The 20,353-nt window shown below is 42.2% G+C and overlaps 1 protein-coding gene across 2 annotated transcripts in view; it reads left to right on the top strand.

The window, feature by feature from the left end:
- The window catches only part of cdk19 (cyclin dependent kinase 19), a 58,811-nt gene that overhangs the window by 21,292 nt on the left and 17,166 nt on the right, over positions 1-20,353 (top strand). For both annotated transcript variants that reach the window (XM_069705811.1, XM_069705812.1), the window contains exons 3-4: positions 11,036-11,146; positions 12,141-12,281. In XM_069705811.1, coding sequence (XP_069561912.1) covers positions 11,036-11,146; positions 12,141-12,281 — 252 coding nt within the window. The remainder of the gene's footprint in view (positions 1-11,035; positions 11,147-12,140; positions 12,282-20,353) is intronic.

The following is a 20,353-nucleotide window of genomic DNA, read 5'->3' as shown; positions in this document are numbered from 1 at the left end:
CTGCAGTGCAGCTTTTGGTGCAGTAAATAAATTGAACTACAGAGTGTCCGTGTCTGATTTGCTACTGGTGTGAAACATGGTATCGTTTCTGCCGACTAACCTGCATCTGCAGCCTGCAGGTTAGCCAGCTGCATTTATCTGTAAATAACACCAAATGGCTGCTGCTGCTGTGTCATTGCTGCCTTGCTGAGCCGGAGCCCAGCGCTCGCTGCATTTCAGAGGGACAAGGCTTTGGCGTGCTTGTCTGCCCACAGACAGAGCTGCAGTGTTTGTCTGTAAGCGGCAGCGAGCACAGAGCATTTATCGACCCGCTGCTCGCCAGCCGCATGAGGAAAGTCTTTTCTCATCCATCCATCCATCCATCATCCATCCTCCATCATCCATCCTCGACGTCAGTGACGATCTACCTGGATGAAGCAAGATTTACAGGCCGGAACTGACTGGTGACCTCTGTGGGACGACACAGGACAGCAGGTGAGAGTGGATGGTGGATCTCCGTGGATCTCCGCAGGGCATCAGGTAAGTCCAAGACAAGACAAGACAAGGGGACAGGTCAGGTAGACTGCAGATACGCTGACAGGTTGCGGGCGAGTAGACGCAGCAGATCGTATGGACCAACAACCCAGGACTGCAGGATCAGGGCTGATATACTGGCAGGTGGCAATCAGCTGGAAATCAGGTGGATTGTCCGCAGCTGTGCAGGCTGATCAGGGGCGTGGCCATGGGAGGAGTCTGGAGACAGGAAGTGGAGAGAAACAGACCAAAACACCAAGCACATGGCAAACAACAACAAACAGGGGAATGAGGAGGAGGAGATCGGGGGACCAAAAGGTTAACACAGGGTTAGACAGGGATCCTGACACCATCATCCATCATCCGTCATCCATCCATCACCCATCCATCATCCATCATCCACCCATCATCCATCCATCCATCCATCCATCCATCCATCCATCCATCCATCCATCCATCCATCCATCCATCCATCCATCCATCCATCATCCGTCATCCATCCATCATCATCCATGCATCCATCATCCGTCATCCATCCATCATCCATCCATCTATCATCCATCCATCCATCATCCATCCATCCATCCATCCATCATCCATCCATGGTCATTCCTAAATGGTAGAATGAGCTCCCCAATGACATCAGGACAGCAGAAATTCTGAACATCTTCCACCACAAACTAAAAACACACCTCTTCAGACTTTACCTTGAACAGTAGAACTTTAGTAGCTTAAAATGGAACTTACTGATAGAACTTTGTAGTTTGGCTTTCTTGAAGAAAATTGAATTTTCTTGATTCCTGTTGTTCTGGGTCTTGTACCCTCATGGTTGAAATGCACTTATTGTAAGTCGCTTTGGATAAAAGAGTCAGATAAATGAAATGTAATGTAATCCATCATCCATCCATCCATCCATCCATCCATCCATCCATCCATCCATCCATCCATCCATCCATCCATCCATCCATCCATTCATCATCTATCATCCATCCATCATCCATCCATCCATCCATCCATCATCCATCCATCCATCATCTATCATCCATCCATCCACCCATCGTACATCCATCCATCATCCATCCATCATCCATCCATCCATCATCCATTCATCATCTATCATCCATCCATCATCCATCCATCATCCATCCATCATCCATCCATCATCTATCATCCATCCATCATCCACCCATCCATCATCCATCCATCATCAATCCATCCATCATCCATCCATCCATCCATCCAGCCATCCATCCATCCATCCATCCATCCACCCATCGTACATCCATCCATCATCCATCCATCCATCATCCATCCATCCATCCATCCATCCATCCATCATCCATCAATCATCCATCCATCCACCCACCCATCTATCCATCCATCATCCATCCATCGTCAATCCATCCATCCATCATCCATCCATCCATCCATCCGTCCATCCATCCATCCATCCATCCATCCATCCATCCATCCATCCATCCATCCATCCATCCATCCATCCATCCATCCATCCATCCATCCATCCATGTCCGAGCTCCCTCCTGATGTCCGAGTTCCCTCCTAATGTCCGAGCTCCCTCCTGATGTCCGACTTCCCTCCTGATGTCCGAGTTCCCTCCTGATGTCCGAGTTCCCTCCTGATGTCTGACTTCACTGATGTCCGAGCTCTGTCCTGATGTCCGAGCTCCCTCCTGATGTCCAACTTCCCTGATGTCCGAGTTCCCTCCTGATATCTGACTTCCCTCCTCATGTCCAAGTTCCCTGATGTCTAAGTTCCCTCCTGATGTCTGAGTTCCCTCCTAATGTCCGAGTTCCCTCCTGATGTCCGAGTTCCCTCCTGATGTCTGACTTCGCTGATGTCCGAGCTCCGTCCTGATGTCTGAGCTCCCTCCTGATGTCCGACTTCCTGACCCTATCCTGAAGGCTGAGCCCAGCCACCCTGCGGAGGAAAATCATTTCAGCCGCCTCTAACTGCGATATCGTTCTTCCGATGACGACCCAGAGCTCGTGACCATCGGTGAGAGTCGGAACACAAATCGACTGGTAAATGGAAAGCTCCGCCTTCCGGCTTAGCTCCTCTTCACCAACACGGTCCGGTGCAGCGCCTGTTGTACTGCTGCAGCCGCACCGGTTCGCCCCAAAGTTTTATTTGTTCTAAATAATCTGGGGGGAACTATCCTCTTATACACTGAAATACTCTGCCTGGGTTGAGCTGGAAACACAAAGCTGAAACGCAGACATTACGTGAAAGTGATCTCTGTGAACATCAGTCTCTTTAGGCGTTTCCACTGCTTGTGGCAGCTGTCTAACATGCTGTTTGTATTTTGACCATATATCCATTACTTTTGTAAGAATTAATCAAATTAGCTAACATACAATGATGAGTTAATAAATAGGTGCTGCTTTAAACTCTTCATTTCTACATGACCAAAACTGTCAGCAATTAACACTTATTAGTCAGTGAAGAGGTTAAAACTCACTGTATCCTCATAAAAGTGGAGTTCAGGGAAAAGAAGTGTGACCTCAGACCCTCCGGGCAGCATTCTTGAAAGCGTGTCCCTGAAGTCGATTAGGAAGTTGTGGGAACGGTCGTACGGTTTAAAGAAAAGAGCGTGACATGCTTGGATTGTGCCCTCAGATGCTCACATCGGATTTTACTTGACTGGTTTCTACCGAGGTTGTCATGTGATGGTTTCAGTTCTAACCTAACAACCAGCTCTGCTAGATTGTCTTCTGTAGGATCCCGGGCACAGACTCCATGCTATAAGTGTTGTGGGGTGATCAGTGACTGGACGCCTCGTTGGGTTTTGAGTAGCATCTTTCAAGGTGGACTGGGCTGCAGATGTTTGGAGCTGGTCCAGTGAGGGCTTTCTCTCCGAGGCCTTTACGAAACCACCACTTATTCCACTCTGAAGGTGGACAAACAGCTGCTGTGATGACAACATTGAGCTGTCTGCTCACAACGATCCTCCGTCCCTGCGTATGTTGAGGAATGGGCTAAATGCTGTACCTAATACTGACTCCCGGCTTTCTGCAGCCAAGGCTGGATTACAGTGTGTGATTATGGCCCACAGTGACATCTTCCACGACTCGGTTTTATTGTTTCATGTTGTTAAACAAGCAACTTGCGAACATTCAGAATTCAGCCTGTAAGTCTTTGTGAAGTTATTATTTATTGGGGAGATAAGTGTATGTCTTCCATGTGATCCGAGTGTTTGAGCTGCTATTGTTCACTTATTTTCTAATGGACCAACATACCTGAGTTAACCAGATAAAACGGGGTTCAGTCACCTACATGTAACCGTGGCAACTTAAACACAAACACAGCTTTCACAGATGTAGTTAATTACAATTTTACTTTTACAGAAGATATAATAAATCTTTTTTCTTCCTTTTTTTTTTAAGTTCAGTGATCCAGTTCAATTCTTTTCCTGTTGAGTTTTTTTATTCGGTCAGAAGTGGGAGAGTTCAAATTTCTCTCCGGCATTACAAACATTGTGTTATTTACCAGAATATGTTGTTTGTATACTCAAGGCCTGACAAACATATTCAGTGTATTTCCCTCCTCATCAAATACTTGCAAAGATACTTTTACTTTAAAGAATATCTGGTTTGTGTTGTTTGCTTCTCTGCATTGTTTACTTGCTGGTGGCTCTATTCGTGTTTACATCTCTACATTTCTAGTTGGGGACTTAAAAAGTTACACTTTTTTAGATTAGCTTGATTCTTGTTTATTCCAAAATCTTGTTCCTGTGGCTGAGGTGTGGTCCGGTGACAAGTGATAAATGTCTCTGATAACATTGTGGACTGACTGCATATATTTTAAAGTACAGATAATGACACTTTGGAGTTTAATTTGATTTGAATTATTTCTCTATCTGCATTCAATACTTCTATAATTCACTGCAGTGTTATATATTTTATAATGATTCACCAGTTTTTTGAGACCCCAACAGACCAACGTTTTAGGGGAGCTCATGTCACAAAATCGATCACTGGATAAGTGCACAGTTGGCAGAATTTTTTATCGCGTGCACACATACAGGTGTACTGCATGTGCATGTACAGTACTTGTTTTCTTCTGTATATCGTGTGCTTCTTATAGAATGACAACAAGTAGCACAGGTACAAGTAACTGTTCAACCTGGTATCACAGAAAAGCGTGAAATATACATGCCCGTCCACGCCAAAATAGTTTTGAGATTAAATTATGTTATTAACAAAAATATGTAATCGGAGAAAAATAAAAAAATATTTCATAAAATGAAAGAAACTTATTCATCATATTCAGTATTTAGTTCTATAATCAGATGATTTTTAATTTAAGAAACATTTGTAGTATATACAAGTACATTAATGTGAGACGAGAGCTTTTTCGCTCATGGGTTTGGCGTCAGGGTCCCAGATAAAGTAAAGCATTCAAATTCTTCTCATACTACCAGTGTTTTTGGAGCTTTTACCACTGTAGATTCTTTTTTTGCACTGCGGCATGTGAAGTGGTGCCAGAAACCTTCATCCTGCTCTGATTTGACATGAATCAGATCCCATGAGTAGACCTGATTTTACAGAGCAGTGTTTTTTTCACTGCCCTTCCCATTCTTTGGCTCTCAGCTCTCAGCCCCTTGGTCCCGACTGAGGACATAAAACAGGTCGCAAATATATGTACTTTCATTGAGCTGTGTGAGTGTGACACACTGATGGCCCAAATGTGAGCACACTCTGCTTGAACTTCACGCAGCCCATCCACCTCCATCTCGGCCGTCTGAGACTGGACGCGTTAATTTTCTAGATAAAGAAGCCACTTAAATGTAGAATATGAATTATTAAATCATATTTTCAAAGGGAGAAAGAGTTTTTTACACCGCAAGTTATCAATCAAACTTTATTTATATAGCACTTTTCATACATTTTGGTGCAGTTCAAAGTGCTTGACAGATGATTGACAGGCCTATAATAAGACAGACAATTGTAGACTAGAAAAATTAAATAGATTTAAGAACAATATAAAGACAAACTTAAAAACAAAGTCAATGCACGCAAGATGATAGAGATAGTAGAAATGTAGAAGATATATTGAAATAACCATAAGAGTGGTGAAATAGAGGGAGATAAATTGTGTATTAAAACACACAAGTTCGAGTTAAATGGTGGCTAAGATAAAAGATTAGTAAGAACAGTTAAGAGCAAGAAAAGTATGTAAAAGTAACTACAACTGTAAAAGGAGGATGGAAAAAGAAATGTAAAAAGGAAATATAATAAAAATGAAAACATGTCTAAGTCTTTTTAATTAAAAGCAAGGCTGAAAAGGTACGTTCTCAATTTACGTTTAAGAATTTCAACACTTCTGTTTGAAAGTTTGTGTCCAGCGACAACCAGGAATAAATTAGCACAAATGAAGTGAGTGAAACGTGTTAAACTCGGCCGTTATGTGTGAAAGTGAGTCGGTGATCATACGAAGTGTCAGTGGTCTGTCTCATCGGCCCGCCACCCCTCAGGGTGGAAAGTGGTGCCACCGGGCTCGGGGCGTACGAGCCCTAAGCCCCCGGCTCATTACTACAATGCTCCATTATAGCCGGTGGATTAAGGTTGTGATTAAACCGTCCACAGGCCAAGTCCAACATCCTGTACAAGTCCAACATTATTCCCCTCAGGAGGGACAAACAGGGTTGTCCTCTTCCTCTGTCCTTCTCCATGCTGAGGCTGCAACACAGTACAGCAGCTGACCTGCTGCGTAGAGGAGATGAGATGAGATGAGATGAGATGAGATGAGATGAGATGAGATGAGATGAGATGAGATGAGATGAGATGAGATGAGATGAGATGAGATGAGATGAGATGAGATGAGATGAGATGAGATGAGATGAGATGAGATGAGATGAGATGAGATGAGATGATGGTTTGAGGATCTGTGGGCAGCAGCGTTCAGGTCTGTTTGTGATCCAAAAGTTCTGTCTGCTTTAAAGAAGCAGCTTTCTGTGAAGACTTCAGAAGAAAGCAGTAAAACCATCCACAGTCATTTCCATTGTCTTTACATTTACAGTAACTCTGTTGAGACATTTGGTTTCCGCTGCCTACTGATGGACAAACTGTCAGTATGAGATCCAGTAACATGAGTGTCATTAGAGCTGACCCAACAGGACAACTACAACATCACTACAGAACAGCTTTGTGTCGTTTTTGACGAGACTGTGTGACCAAGAAGGACATTTTCATCTGGACAAAATGGTATTTTTTAGGACAGTGCATTATTCTCAAAGATGATCTTAAGTCATTGTTTGTTAAATTCATATCCAGTCTTCAGTTAAGATTTTAAATGAAGAGATCTCGTGTCGAAACTAATGCTACAACATGATATAAATGTTTCCTGGGAAATGTTCCAGGACAATATCTCAACTGTTAGTTCTTGTTATAGTGCAGCTTCATGTGTTGTTTGACAAAACAATAAATATTGTAAACTGTCACATTCGTCACTTTGAGTATTTTCACTGTGTTTTGACATTTTTGGACCAAACAATGAACAGATGAACTGCATGTGGAGTTCCCACTGAATGGAACAGGATGTGTGTGCTTGGTGTTGACGTAAAAGAGAAAAGGGCAGAGTTACTTTTTACAACTGAAACTGCACTTTTTGCTGTTATGGTATTTATGAATGTTGATGAGCACTTTTATTTAATGTACAAGTATTTCTTACTTGACAGTAAACAGTTCAGTCTCCTCTGATGGACAGAATGCAGCATCTGAGTGACTTTACTGTTGAAGTAAGAATTATGGTCAATTGGGCACCTACAATTTTCTGTTTTATTCATTTTGAAAATCCATGTTTTCTCTGCTGTATTGAAAACATACAAGCCTGTGAAATTTGTGCACCATTACAACTCTATGCTGTCCTGACTCGGCTGGTCCTTTAGTACTGAAGTATCTCCTCAACATTAACTGGAGTGCTGTCAGTACAAATTCTGTACAGATTTTCTTGATGTGAAGGATTATTTGTAATAACGTCACCGAGCATCATCAAGTCATAGTTTCAGTTTGTCCAACACTTTATGATCAAATATCAGCAGATCTAAGGATCAGCTGTGCTTTGTGTTCAGGGCTGATTAGAAAATGTGAGCACACAGTTTACATTTGACTCACAATGTACATGCTTCCATCGCACTGCATGTTAATTTGAGCGTTTATCTCAGGCACAGAGCTGCTGGCATTGTTAGTCATGTTTACAGTCACCTCCGTAGTTCAACTCTATTAGAATACCTTGCTGAGATGAGAAGTTAAAACCAGATTTAAAACAGTGAAAGGACTACGTGTGCCTCGTTCTGGATCTGCAATGAGTTTTTCAGTTAGCGGTTTCTCTTGTTAGTTGTTTGAGTTGCAAAACAACACAGTTTAGAAATTCTACAAGCCTGAAGTAGTTAAACGTGTTTAAAGAGCACTTTTCTGTAGAAATAGCAGTGCAGTCCTGTTAAGAAGCAGCTCTACTGTGTAACTTAGGATTTGTGTCAGTGGATTCTCTGAAATTAGAGCCTTTCCCTGTGAGTCGCTGACCTGGTTTCAAAGCCGTGAGGTATTTACACAGCTTTAGTTTTAGCTTTAGTTAACTCTTTGGAGTGATGGAGTGGAGAAGAATTATCAAGCAGCATGCAGGTCCACTTTTCTATTTGATTTTGGAAAACTCCTGCAGCAGCTTATGTTTAATTCTCTATCTGTGAACCATAGGGCCATTTCCTTTAATGCATTTATTATTGATGCAAGTCAGCCAACATATGCATGTGTAAAATGTATGTAGTGGAGTCAAAAAAAGCAAAGTGCCAAGAGAAGAGCAATTAAAAGCTGACAGGATAGTAGCTGTGGATTTAGAACTGTATATATATTGCAAATAAAGCACTAACATGACAACGAAGAGGACCTGAATGCTTTCTTCTCTGCATCGTACTGTAGGTGAAGTACAGTAAGTCACTGCAGCATGTGCTACTGAATAATTCATCCAGTAAGTGGGATCCACTGTGAACTGCATCACAACACACACACACACACACACACACACACACACACACACACACACACACACACACACACACACACACACACACACACACACACACACACACACACACACACACACACACACACACACACACACACACATGACTGAAACACAGGGCAGACGTGGAGGCCTGTTGAAAGGCCATCATTGATCAGAGCTCGTCTGTGATTGGCCAATAAAATGCCACGGCACAATCGGGAGTCGGTGAAACCAGTGAAACAGTTTGCAAAGGTGGAGGAAGAGGTGGTGTTTGAGTGGCGCAGCATTAGCCAGGATGGGAATGCCCTATTATGCTGCTGTCTCCCTGCTAACCTCCATCAGGCTGCTGCTGTTTAAAAGCAGCGGCTCACGGATGAATGAAAAGACAACATGAGAAGTTTCCATGCTGTTCCTGGAACCGCACGTTCAACTCACTTTAAACTGGGGATTTATTTAATCCAGAACACCTAATCGCTGCATGAGGATCCATTTGGAATCACATTATATTATGTTTCCTTGGAGAGAGCTCATGTAGTACTGTAGTAGTGTTTATTGATCTTGTAAAATAATGACTAGAATAATAATAGTTTACAGTACATGCTTTAAGATCTCCATTGTTGTAGGTGGATGTTGCCAGGAAGGAAATGTAAAATTGATCTTTTATTTAATCTTTTAGCTCATGTTGGTACATCACATCAGCAGAATTTCTTTGTGCAGCTGATTGGAACTTTTCTTTTTGAGGTAAATCGTTTTTGAAAAAAATCTAAAAATTCTTAAATTCTGTTCAAGATGGTAGAGCAAAGGTTTTTCAACTGTGAGGCAAATGTATTGAAGTGAAGTGGCAAACATACTGCAAGGTATGAGAGGGACAGGTGCATGCTGGGAAGTTAACAATTGTACTTTGGTTTGGTCTACTGATGGCTATTGAGGTACTTCAAAACCATTAAGTCTAGATTGCTGCAATTTGCCTCAAAACTTTGATAGGCAGATAGACATGATATATTTTCTTGTTCAGCGTCACACAATTTCCAAAGATATCATCAACGTCAATGTGAATCATGAATAAACTTTCATAAATCCTCTAAGAAATTGTAGAGAAAAAGCACAATAATTAATTTTCTTTACAATTGTTACAAGTCATAACAACATTACAAACAGGAACTGCTGCTAGCTGAGTCAGCATACGTTTAATGGTGCATTTGAACAAACGATAGGCTTAAAAAAGAAGCTGAAGGAGCTCCCCGAATCCATGGCAACCTGCACATCCTGGCACCATGGAAACTGTACCCAAACTTGGCGAGATGAAAAATTAGGGGATCAACACACTAATTTAAATTTTCCTCCTCCAGCGACAATAAATATATGATTTTCATAGATTTCTCTTCTTTAAATCTCTCATCTCATTTCAGTGACATCAGTTCCATTTATCCATCCAGGGTTTATTAGATATTTGTGATATCTGATAAATGATATCAGACAAAAAGCTAATCAGCTGATCTTCTTGTTAGCCGGGGTACGTGCAGCCTGTGAAGCATCTCATGCACGTGGCTCCTGACTCGTTTCCGTGCAGAGCACTTGAGAAACACAGATGTGTCCTCTAAAATTTACATTTTGCATAAAGAAGGCAGACTAATCAACAATCCAGGAGATACTGACAGTTTGAGCTTTAATCTCTGCAGCAGTGACATTAAATGAGACATTTGTCAGCTGATGTCTCTGTTCAGGTATTAATTACTGTCTGCGTTGAATGTGTAATGTGAAGTCATGCTGTAAATGAATTCATCCACAGCGCAGATTATAGTATGAGAATGTTCTTCAGTAATCTGCATCCATGTCTCTGTTTTTAAGAACAGGAGCTTTTGTGAAAGGATTTTTTTTTCCTCACATTTTTGCACATAATTTAATATTGTTGGATTGCAAAGCCTCTGGGTGAATTTATACTTCTATAATCATGTATATCTGACTTTATCCATCCATCCATTATCTGTACCTGCTTTATCCTGAACAGGGTCTGAGGGGGTGGGGGGATGGGGGGGGTGGAGCCTATCCCAGCTCACTTTGGGTGAAGGCAGGGTTCACCTGGACAGGTCACCAGTCCATCACAGGGACACATAGAGACAGACGGAAACAAAGACCGTTCTCACTCTCATTCACACCTCAGGGACATTTGTAGAACCACCAGTTAACCTGAGACGCATGTCTTTGGACGGTGGGAGGAAGCTGGAGAACCAAGAGAACCCACGCAGGCACACGGAGAACATGCAGACTCACACACTGCACGCTAACCACTGCACCACTGCACCACTGCACCGCCCTTATCTGACTTTAACGACAGTTTATTATTGACTCAGGGAATTTGCACTTCGTCCCTTCTCGCTGTTTTGTAAATGATGCAACAGTTAAAAAAAGTTTCTCATCTGTTCCTTTTTGAGCTGATATGATGATATGATACTAAAATGCTCCCTTCCACATCATTCACATGTTGCCGTTGTGTGTCTTGCAGCTGTTACGAGAACTGAAGCACCCGAATGTGATCGCCCTGCAGAAGGTGTTCCTGTCCCACAGCGACAGGAAGGTCTGGCTCCTCTTCGACTACGCCGAACACGACCTTTGGGTGAGTCTCTCTCCGGTGAGGTTTGAAATGTCACAAAGAACCTTCATCAGAACTGGCAGCAAGTGGAATGGTGAAGATAACCGGACTCATTATTTGTCTGGATATTATTTGCCTTTAATTCCAGCTAATATGTCATATTTAGTTTACGTCTACCTTCTCTATGCTGTGTGCAGGTTGTTTAAACCTAAAATGCACATTCAGGTGTTCTTCCTGACAAAAGGCTCGACCGGAGCGTTCATATATGAATGCTTCATATCACACTGATTAAGGTTGGAGGTTAAACAGTATTTCTCTTTTACTGGATATTCACAAAGACAAATATGTTTTTGCTGTAACTTACAAGATACACTGAGACATTTTCTTTTGTCTATGCAGTGTCCACACACCATCCGCCAGCCTCTGACAATAATCTGTCAATATTACTAATTTACCAAACACACCACATCTTTGACATGCTGAAGACACATTCGAAGCGAGATCAGCAGTCCCTGTGATGGCGGAGATTTCTGTTGTGGACCATCTCAGAAACACAAATTCAAACAGACAGAGTTTCACATGTCAAAGGAACCGACGGCGCCAGTTCGAGGGGCGGAGCTTTCCACATCATCCACGCTGCAGACGAGTGACGGAGGAGTTATTTAAGTATTCATAGTACGTAGTGAATGAAGGCAAAAGGTGTAGAGTTACATGTAAGCCACTTTAAAGCATGAGGTTGTTTTTTTTTTTTAAAGAACATCTCAAAATGTCATTTTGATGAACACACGTGAGTTGAGTTTAATCAATTCCAGAAAAGGGACTTCAAATCTATGAATGTGCTTCCTAGTGTTGGTTACCGAGCCTGGTCTGCTGTAAGCTCAAGAAAAGCTTCTCTGTCTCACTAACCCAGTAAAACCACAGAATAAAGGACGTGGTGTGTTCCAGTAAACGTTGTGGCTTCGCGTCTGAACTGAGGAGACGAGCGCGACTGAGGCAAAACGTTTCTTTTGCTTCGCAGCACATCATCAAGTTCCACCGCGCCTCCAAGGCCAACAAGAAGCCTGTGCAGCTGCCCCGAGGGATGGTGAAGTCTCTCCTGTATCAGATCCTGGACGGGATCCATTACCTCCATGCCAACTGGGTGCTCCACCGGGATCTGGTGAGCAGCTATATTAACTTCGCTGCTCCAGTTTCCCTTTACAGACACTCTCCTGGAGTCGTTTCCAAGAGCGTCGCGGTTCATCGTCACAGAGACGTCGTCACTCGGGAGGGCACGGCTCTCCTGGAGCCGCCGGGTGTGGTCTCATCCCACTCCTTCAGATACATACATGGAAATAAATGGAAGCGTGGAGATAAGAATAACGATATAAAAAGGAAGACATTTCCTAGATGTCGGTAGCTTTATAACGTAGACTTGTCAAGAATTATGGACAAATTCAAATTACAAAGAATAGCCAGAATACGTATGAATAGCTAACATAGCACGTAATTTGTGTTTTATACTTCAATTGGAAATCAAATATTGTCCTGTCAGGTTTTTGCTCAGCTATCTACTGTTAGCTTTAACACGGCTAACTAGTTTGCCAGTTTGCTGTTTGCGCCTTTACTTCTGTTAGCTTTGAAGGGTTCTGGTTACGTCTAAAAATGATTTTCTCTTTAAAAAAGGATAATATTGAGCTAAACAATTAGCATACAGTATCTGAACATAATTAAATTATAAAACGGGAGAAATGTTTTGACTTCAGAAACTGAAGTTTATTGTGTTTGTTGCATTGTGTTGTGATATCAGAGATCAGCTGTCGTAGCAGCAGCTGTACGCTGTGTCCGATAGGAGGGATGTGGTTCTCGTCCTGCTCGTTTCTCCGAGCGCTTCATCCAGCAGCATGTCGTCTGAGTTCAGGTGCTGTTGTGTCTCAGCCGTGTGTAATCTGGATTCAGGTGTGTAATCTGGATTCAGGTGTGTAATCTGGATTCAAGTGTGTTATCTGGATTCAAGTGTGTAATCTGGATTCAGGTGTGTAATCTGGATTCAGGTGTGTAATCTGGATTCAGGTGTGTTATCTGGATTCAGGTGTGTAATCTGAGTGGGAATGTGATGCCTGAGGAGCAAAACGTCCTGAACTCTGAATGCTGTTTGACCCGCTTCAACCTTGCAACCCTTTGACCCTGCGACCCTTTGGTGTGCAGATGTGGAGAGATGTGGTGGTGTGGAGATGTGGTGGTGTGGAGGTGTGGTGGTGTGGAGATGTGGAAATGTGGTGGTGTGGAGATGTGGTGGTGTGGAGGTGTGGAGATTAACGCAAATTCAAGCAAACTGCAGTATTTGCAGGAGCTTGCAATTTTTTTTAATTCCCGTAATTTTTCCACAAAACAATTTCACCGTCAGAATCTGAGCTGAAAGTGTTAAAACATAAAGTAAATATTTTAAACTAAACTCTATGTGTTGAATGAACATGAATTAAACAGCATCTAAAGCTCTTATTTTGACATCTGATGTCGTCCTTGTTTCTATATTCCAGTCACAGACGGTCTGTTCTGGTAACACACACAGCTTTTAGGACCTTTTAGGAACTTTTAGGAGCTTTTAGGAGCTTTTAGGAACTTTTATCGCCACAGTTCTCTAAGTTCAATAAATAATTAAAAAAGATTACAACTAAAATATGTCTGGGATGTGCAGCAGGATTATTATAAAAAATAGTGATATTTATTATATCACTTACTTTATTAGGTAATGCTGTAAAATATAGCATTTGACTTTCTTGACTCTAAAAAACAGATTACATTGCAACTTTTTTGAAAATTGCAAAATCACACATTTTTTAATCGCAAACAATCACAAAAATACTCCTGGAGGGACTGACTGATGCCGATCTGCTGCTCTACCAACACATACCATAACATTCATGCAGCACACCTAAAGATATCATCCCACACTGTAACTCCATGTCTCAGTGTAGTCAGAGATTTAATCGTGTTTCACTTGTAGGAAAACATTAGAAGCAAATCGGTGTGACTCCTCGCTTCTTCTTCTTTTTCGAAAACGGATCGGTCACGTGAGATTTTATAGAAACAAACAAGAGTTGGAACAATTTCCTTTCTGTGTGTTCCCCTTGTGACTGTTCAGTGTAAACTCCCACCACCCATCTGCATGTGGGACTCGCTGCCTTCATCTCTGCATCTGTCGCTGCTCACAACCACCATTTGGGCTTTTTTTTTTTTTTTTTTTTTTTTGCTTGTGGAGGAAATAAAACAACCAAACAGAAGAGATTATGTGGAGAAACTTTGATTTGATTTCTGCCATCGCTGCTTTGACGTCCGTTGATCCGCATTGAGCTGATTTTCACGGAGTTGCTGTGAAAGTTCATGAAGCCGTTCAGATGTCACACAGTTCAGCCTTCTGTCTTCTTTATTCATCGTCCACTTTTACGTAATCCGCAGCCATCCTCGACGGTCGTGTGACGGCTGGACATCAGCTTCTGTTAACCTGCATGGATCAGGAGGCTGCGCTCTCTCTAGGATCTCCTGCTGCTCCTCTCTCGGGGCATTAAATGGTTGAAAGGAGCCAATCTCAGCTTGTTTTGGTTCCATTGTAGTCGCAGTAGGACTGCTGCTCAGCTGAAATGTTTAAAAATGTGCTGATTCAGCTCTGAGGGATTCAGACGGTTAGTTAAGCGTCAGAACGTAAGTCCAGCGAGTGTTTAGGGTCGAACGCTTTCTAGCTCGGCTGCACAGATGAACCTCATGCTGCTCTCAGCGGCCTCCGGACGCTTGTTTTACACCGACTGCACTAATGCAAGTGAGTTTCTCAGTTGGAGGCGGAGAATTTCATCACATCTATAAAAACTACCAGCTCTGGGTTCGACCTTTTCTGTTTAATGAGTGACCCATGTGGTAAATCTTATTTAACAATGTGGTAAAATAGCCTCCAAACCAAAGATATTCAAAGATATTTAAACCCATGTTTTTAAGAAATTTCATTTTAGAAAGTTTCAAATTTGCTGCTTGTTATTTTTCCAAATCTTGGGTTCTTTGTTTTGAGTTATTCGGAGTTAACTTCATAACATCACAATGATTCCTTTTCCTGCTTTAGTGACACTCCATTTTTCAGAGAAACAAACTTAATTTGAACAATATTTCAAAACTATTTCATACAGCGAGAGAATAATTGAAGCATCCGTAAATCGAAAGTGATGAAACGGTGTTTCCAAATGTTATGGCTGCGGTTTTTGTTTTTACTGTCGACAATTCATTGGCGTCCTGATGTCATTCACTGCTTCATGCCTCCACTTCGGCCTCATGCCGCCACACCAAACACAGGTTGGGAACATGGTTTGACCTTTAGTTTCACTTTCATTCCTGTACTTTCACATTTCTGCCAGATTTCACTGATCAGTTAGGGCTGTGAATATTTTCAGTTTTGATTCATCTTATTGTTTTCCTCTTGATTGATTAGTTCATTCCTTAGTTTAGGTAGGTAGGTAGGTAGGTATATACTTTATTAATCTTTATTAATTACTTTATTAATTTTATGGAATGCTTGTAAATAATTGTGGACCTCAGAAGCCAGTCGATGTCTCATTCAATATATTATGGACATATTTGGAAATAAATCTGATTTCTCACATTTGAAAAGCTGGAAACAGAAAATATTTGACAGTTATGCATCAAAAAAAATGATTCTGTGTCTGTGCCAGTTAATTTTCTGTTTGACTAATGGTTTAATTGACTATATTGCTGATGGAAACCAAAGGTTGCTGCTGCTTCACATGAACCAGTGGAGCACTGGGACCTGTTGGAAATGCAGCTTTTTGTTAGCTGTGCAATTCTTCAGTAAAAGATGTGGATCAGTTTGAAGTATCGCTGCAAGAATTAGATGGAGCTGAAGCAACCACCGTGTGACGTTAGAGGAAGAGCTGCACGGGTCAGCACACCTCCATCATGTCACTGCTGTGGAAGAGCTGTCACTCAGTGCCAGCACGGCTGCTCACAGCTCACATCCATCCAAAACATGGCGTCTGCTGCCTGCAGTCTTTTTGGCAAGAATAAACAGACACTGTGAGCCGAGGAGAAATACTCACCGTATAAGACCTTATGAAAACCACATAAAGCTGTTGCTGTATGACAGACAGCCTGCAAAATGTATTCAGGGAAGAAGGCCTATAAAAAGCCTTTCAGTATATTTGAGGAATATTGAAGCTGTGAGGCAGTAATCAGAGAGGTTTACCTCCTTTTCTTGACAGAATAATTCTCCCACAGTAGCCGTGTGGTTGTTTTGCTCCCTGAAGGTCGCACCGCTCTTATCTGTGCGTCAACACTTCCGCGACTTCATAATTATGTTCACGGCAGCCGGATGAAACTGTCCATTGTCAGACTTTATCTGACTGCACCGAGGTGCTGCTGTTATTCTGGCCTTCCTGCCATTGTGGCAACTCAAAGTCTCACTTGTATAATTCGTCCTTTTTGGGTCTTGTTGGTCAGATTGTTGTCTTTTGTGCAGTTTTCTGACATTTCTCTCAGTGATAACAACCGAAACGAGACGCCCTGCTCATTAAAAATGTGTTTCTGCTTTATGGAAAATGCCCTCAAGGCCTCTGACTGTTTTCAGAGCTGATATGAAAAGTGAACGTCCTGCCGTGCTGCGGGACCGAACATGTTGGAGGAGGAACAACACAACCAACATGCGTCTGCTGGTGTTCTTGTGCTCGGCAGCAGATCCTTCACGGCTGCAGGGTGAGCTGTTCACGTCAGCGTGTGTTTGTGCAGCATGTGCTTTGCATTGCGCCACTGCACAGCGCCCCATCCCCCATTCACTCGTCCTGCCACTCCTTTCCCCGCTGTCCCACCCACCCACCCACCCCCACACCAGAGGTGCTCGGTGTGCCGAGCACCTCTGGTGCCTCCCCCATCCTCCCTCTCCAGGGTTATGTAAGAGCTTCTAGCTGATGCCGAGTCAAGATGCTGACTTAGCAGCTGTGCAGGCCGCAGCAGAAGGCATGCACCTCAGCAGACCACACTACTGAAGGTTATCTGTTGTTGCAGAGTAATACATGCACCATGAGCACATGGCTCCTCCCCTGGCAGTTAGAAACTATTGTCTATTATCTTTTCAAGGAAATGAGCAGGTTTGCTACTACACAATGAATCGTGGGAATTAAAAACCATGTCTGTCCCTTGATCTTGACAGTAACAATCATATTTATAACAACCATGATTAAGATCTTGAAGGGATTCACCACTTGTTAAAGACAGAGTTGACGGGTAAGAGATGTATATGATAAGATAAGATAAGACTTTATTAATCTTGAAATGGGTGAATTTAGTCATCACAACAGTTTAAGAATATAGGAAGGAAAGATAAATACACTGAAAGAAAAAATTACAAATACGCATGCAATAAAAAAAATGGAAAAAAAGAAAAATGTTAGAAAAATGGAAAAAAATATATATATAAATACACAATACATAAATATCTTGACCTATACAGTGAAATGTAAAGAAAAACAAATAATTATTGCGCCTCGGTGATAAAAAAATATATATATATTGTGGATTGTCAATTTCTCAGGATATATTGTATATTGCACAGTTATTGCACATCAATGATATGGGCTGCTTCATGAGTGATGTGCATAGGGTATATGAATATATATATTTTTTTATTTAACTGCTACTTTTATTGCGAGGAATTGAAAAAGTCTTGGTTCAGTTTGTTTCCTGTCAGTTTCACTGTTACGCTGTCTGATTACAAACGGACTAAGAGGAGGAAGCAGGAGATGGTGGACGCTGGACAATTTAGGAATCCATATGATGGTGCCAGTTATTTCCATTTTTCACAAACACAAAACAAGACAGAATCTGATTTATAAACATGAATTAAAACATAAGGAAGAGAAGCCAAACATGGTTGTTCTTTGTTGAGACTTTTACATGGTTTGTGTGTCAGTGCAGCTTGAGCTGTTTTCCACTTAATGTTCCTCCAGATTTTATGAACAGTGCCCAGTAGCACTCAGAGGATCTCAGATGCCCACAGACCCGTGAGATAATCAGCACAGCAGCTGTAATTATGGACGTTTGTTCAGCTTCTGCGTTCATGCTAAAATGTCACTCAGTCCTGTGATTTACCTGATGTGTTCTCCCTCCACTAATGAACAGTACCAAAGTCCAGGTGGACCTGAACTATGAGCCACTTTTTCATTGTGTCAGTCTGGTTTTTAGGTCCAGTTTGAGGGGGAAAGTTCGGTTCTTTTAAAGTGAATGGTGACTGCAGCTCTCTCCTCTCCTGGAACAGCATTTTGTTTTCGTGCAGGATGTCTTCTGTTTAATTAGTTAGTCTTCTCGGTCAAAATAATCGCTGCATACTTGAGTCTGCTCGGTTTAGTGTGTCGAGCAGAGTGATGTCATCCATTTGTAGCTCAGCAGTACAACTTCAGTCTGTCCCATATCGCTCTGCAAACTTTCAGAATCCGAGTCAGCAGCCAAACCAAACAAGCACAATGAATTATGGGTATTACAAAGGTACTCATAACCAATCATCAACCGGCAGTGATGTCATCAACCGGCAGTGATGTCATCAACCGGCAGCGATGTCATTGTTGGTTTGTGAACGTTATGAATCCTCCAGTTCAGATTCTGTCCATCACCATCTTGCTAGTTCGGAGCGGTTTGGAGCAGGAAGTGACCATATTTGGACGAGCTGGGGGAGGAGCCAGCGGTGGATCTGACCGATCTGATTGGAAACCTGACGATACTACGTCCCGCCTACCGATAGCTGTAACCTGACTGCACCACAGGCCTGTCAATCAAACAGACACGCCCCAAAAACAGGTCTTTTTGAATCTTCTTTTCTAATGAATGAGGGATTATTTTCAGATGGACCTCCAGAAAACTAATAAGAAGGAGTGACTTTAGCTAACAACACCGAGATAACTATTTGACACATTTTATTGACTTTGTATTTGATGAGAGAAGTTGAATGGGAGTCTATGGAGCCGGAGGCTTTTTGGAGCCGACCTCTAGTGGCACTCACTGGTATTGCAGCTGAAGACACTTCTGCATCGGAACCATTTTACAGACCTGAAGCTACAAACTCTTTTACATCCAGTCTGTGGTCATATCCCAGGAAAATTAAAAATAGTGCTGAAGAAAAATTCAAGAGGAACTAAACCAACAGAAAGAAGCTTGGATTTTTTTATATTTATGTTTTCATGTAGCTGTAAAAGAAAGCTGTGTCTGAGTGGTGTTTCATCACAGGGTGTCAAATAAAGGCTTTTTTTCTTTTAATTAACCTCATTCTGACACACATCAGACACATGGCTGTAATTGTGTAGGCCCCGCCCTCTCCTACAGTTCATTTATCCACCACAGAGCCGGACTCTCTCAAACCACCGTGGTTGTGCTGCACCGGACACGGTTCAGGTTGTAAATTACAAACTCTATGGTGTTCAGACACTAACTAGTGACACATTTCTAATGGATGGTGCACAAACATTGTGGTCTAGGATGTCTCCTTTTGTTGAATAACTGTTGCGTCGACTCTCTCCTCACGTTTCTGTGCATGTTCACTTCGTTATTTATTTCAATGTGTTCATTTGCATATAGAAGGAAATGAGGTCTGATCACAAGCAGTGACTCAAGATGCACGTGGAGACGTATGTTACTGCCAGGCGGGAACAAGCGGTCCAGTTGTGTTTCTTAGGTTTAAGAAAAGATCATGGTCAGAATATGAATTTCACACAACTAACATTACGAATATCACATAAACTGAATACCTTTCATTACTTAAATGTATCAGACTTCCTTCCTACGTGGACTTTCTCACACTTTCTATCCTGTCACATGACCTTCTTTGACCCGGTTTATCGTTGTCCGACACCAAAGAGCACCTTGTGCATGTCTCTGACATCCTGGGAATGAGAACGGGCTGCTCATAAGCCACAATGCCACATATCAACCCCATCTTTCACATCAGGTTCAGAGTCCCACAGTGGACAACAGAGGAGAAGCCAATGAAAGCAGCCTGGAGATCTGCATGTGAAGCATTTCTTTTGTTTTGATCTCTTTGTTTACTTGTTTTTAACTCCAAACTTTCCTAATTGCAGCTCCGGTATGGGTTCATCACCCGACGCTCGTGGTTAACGACCCTGTTGGCGCTGGCCTTTTGCTTTGGGACTGCCTGTTAGTCACCGTGCCCACTCAGTTGTATAAGTGTGCCTCTGGCTCTTGAACTGGCCT

The sequence above is a fragment of the Brachyistius frenatus genome, unplaced genomic scaffold (genome assembly GCF_029030835.1).
Source record: "Brachyistius frenatus isolate BFR_SWC_R1_liver_20210118 unplaced genomic scaffold, ASM2903083v1 Contig_59, whole genome shotgun sequence".
Lineage (NCBI taxonomy): Eukaryota > Metazoa > Chordata > Actinopteri > Embiotocidae > Brachyistius > Brachyistius frenatus.
Note: the sequence above shows the minus strand (reverse complement) of the source record. Positions and strands in the feature narration are given on the sequence as shown.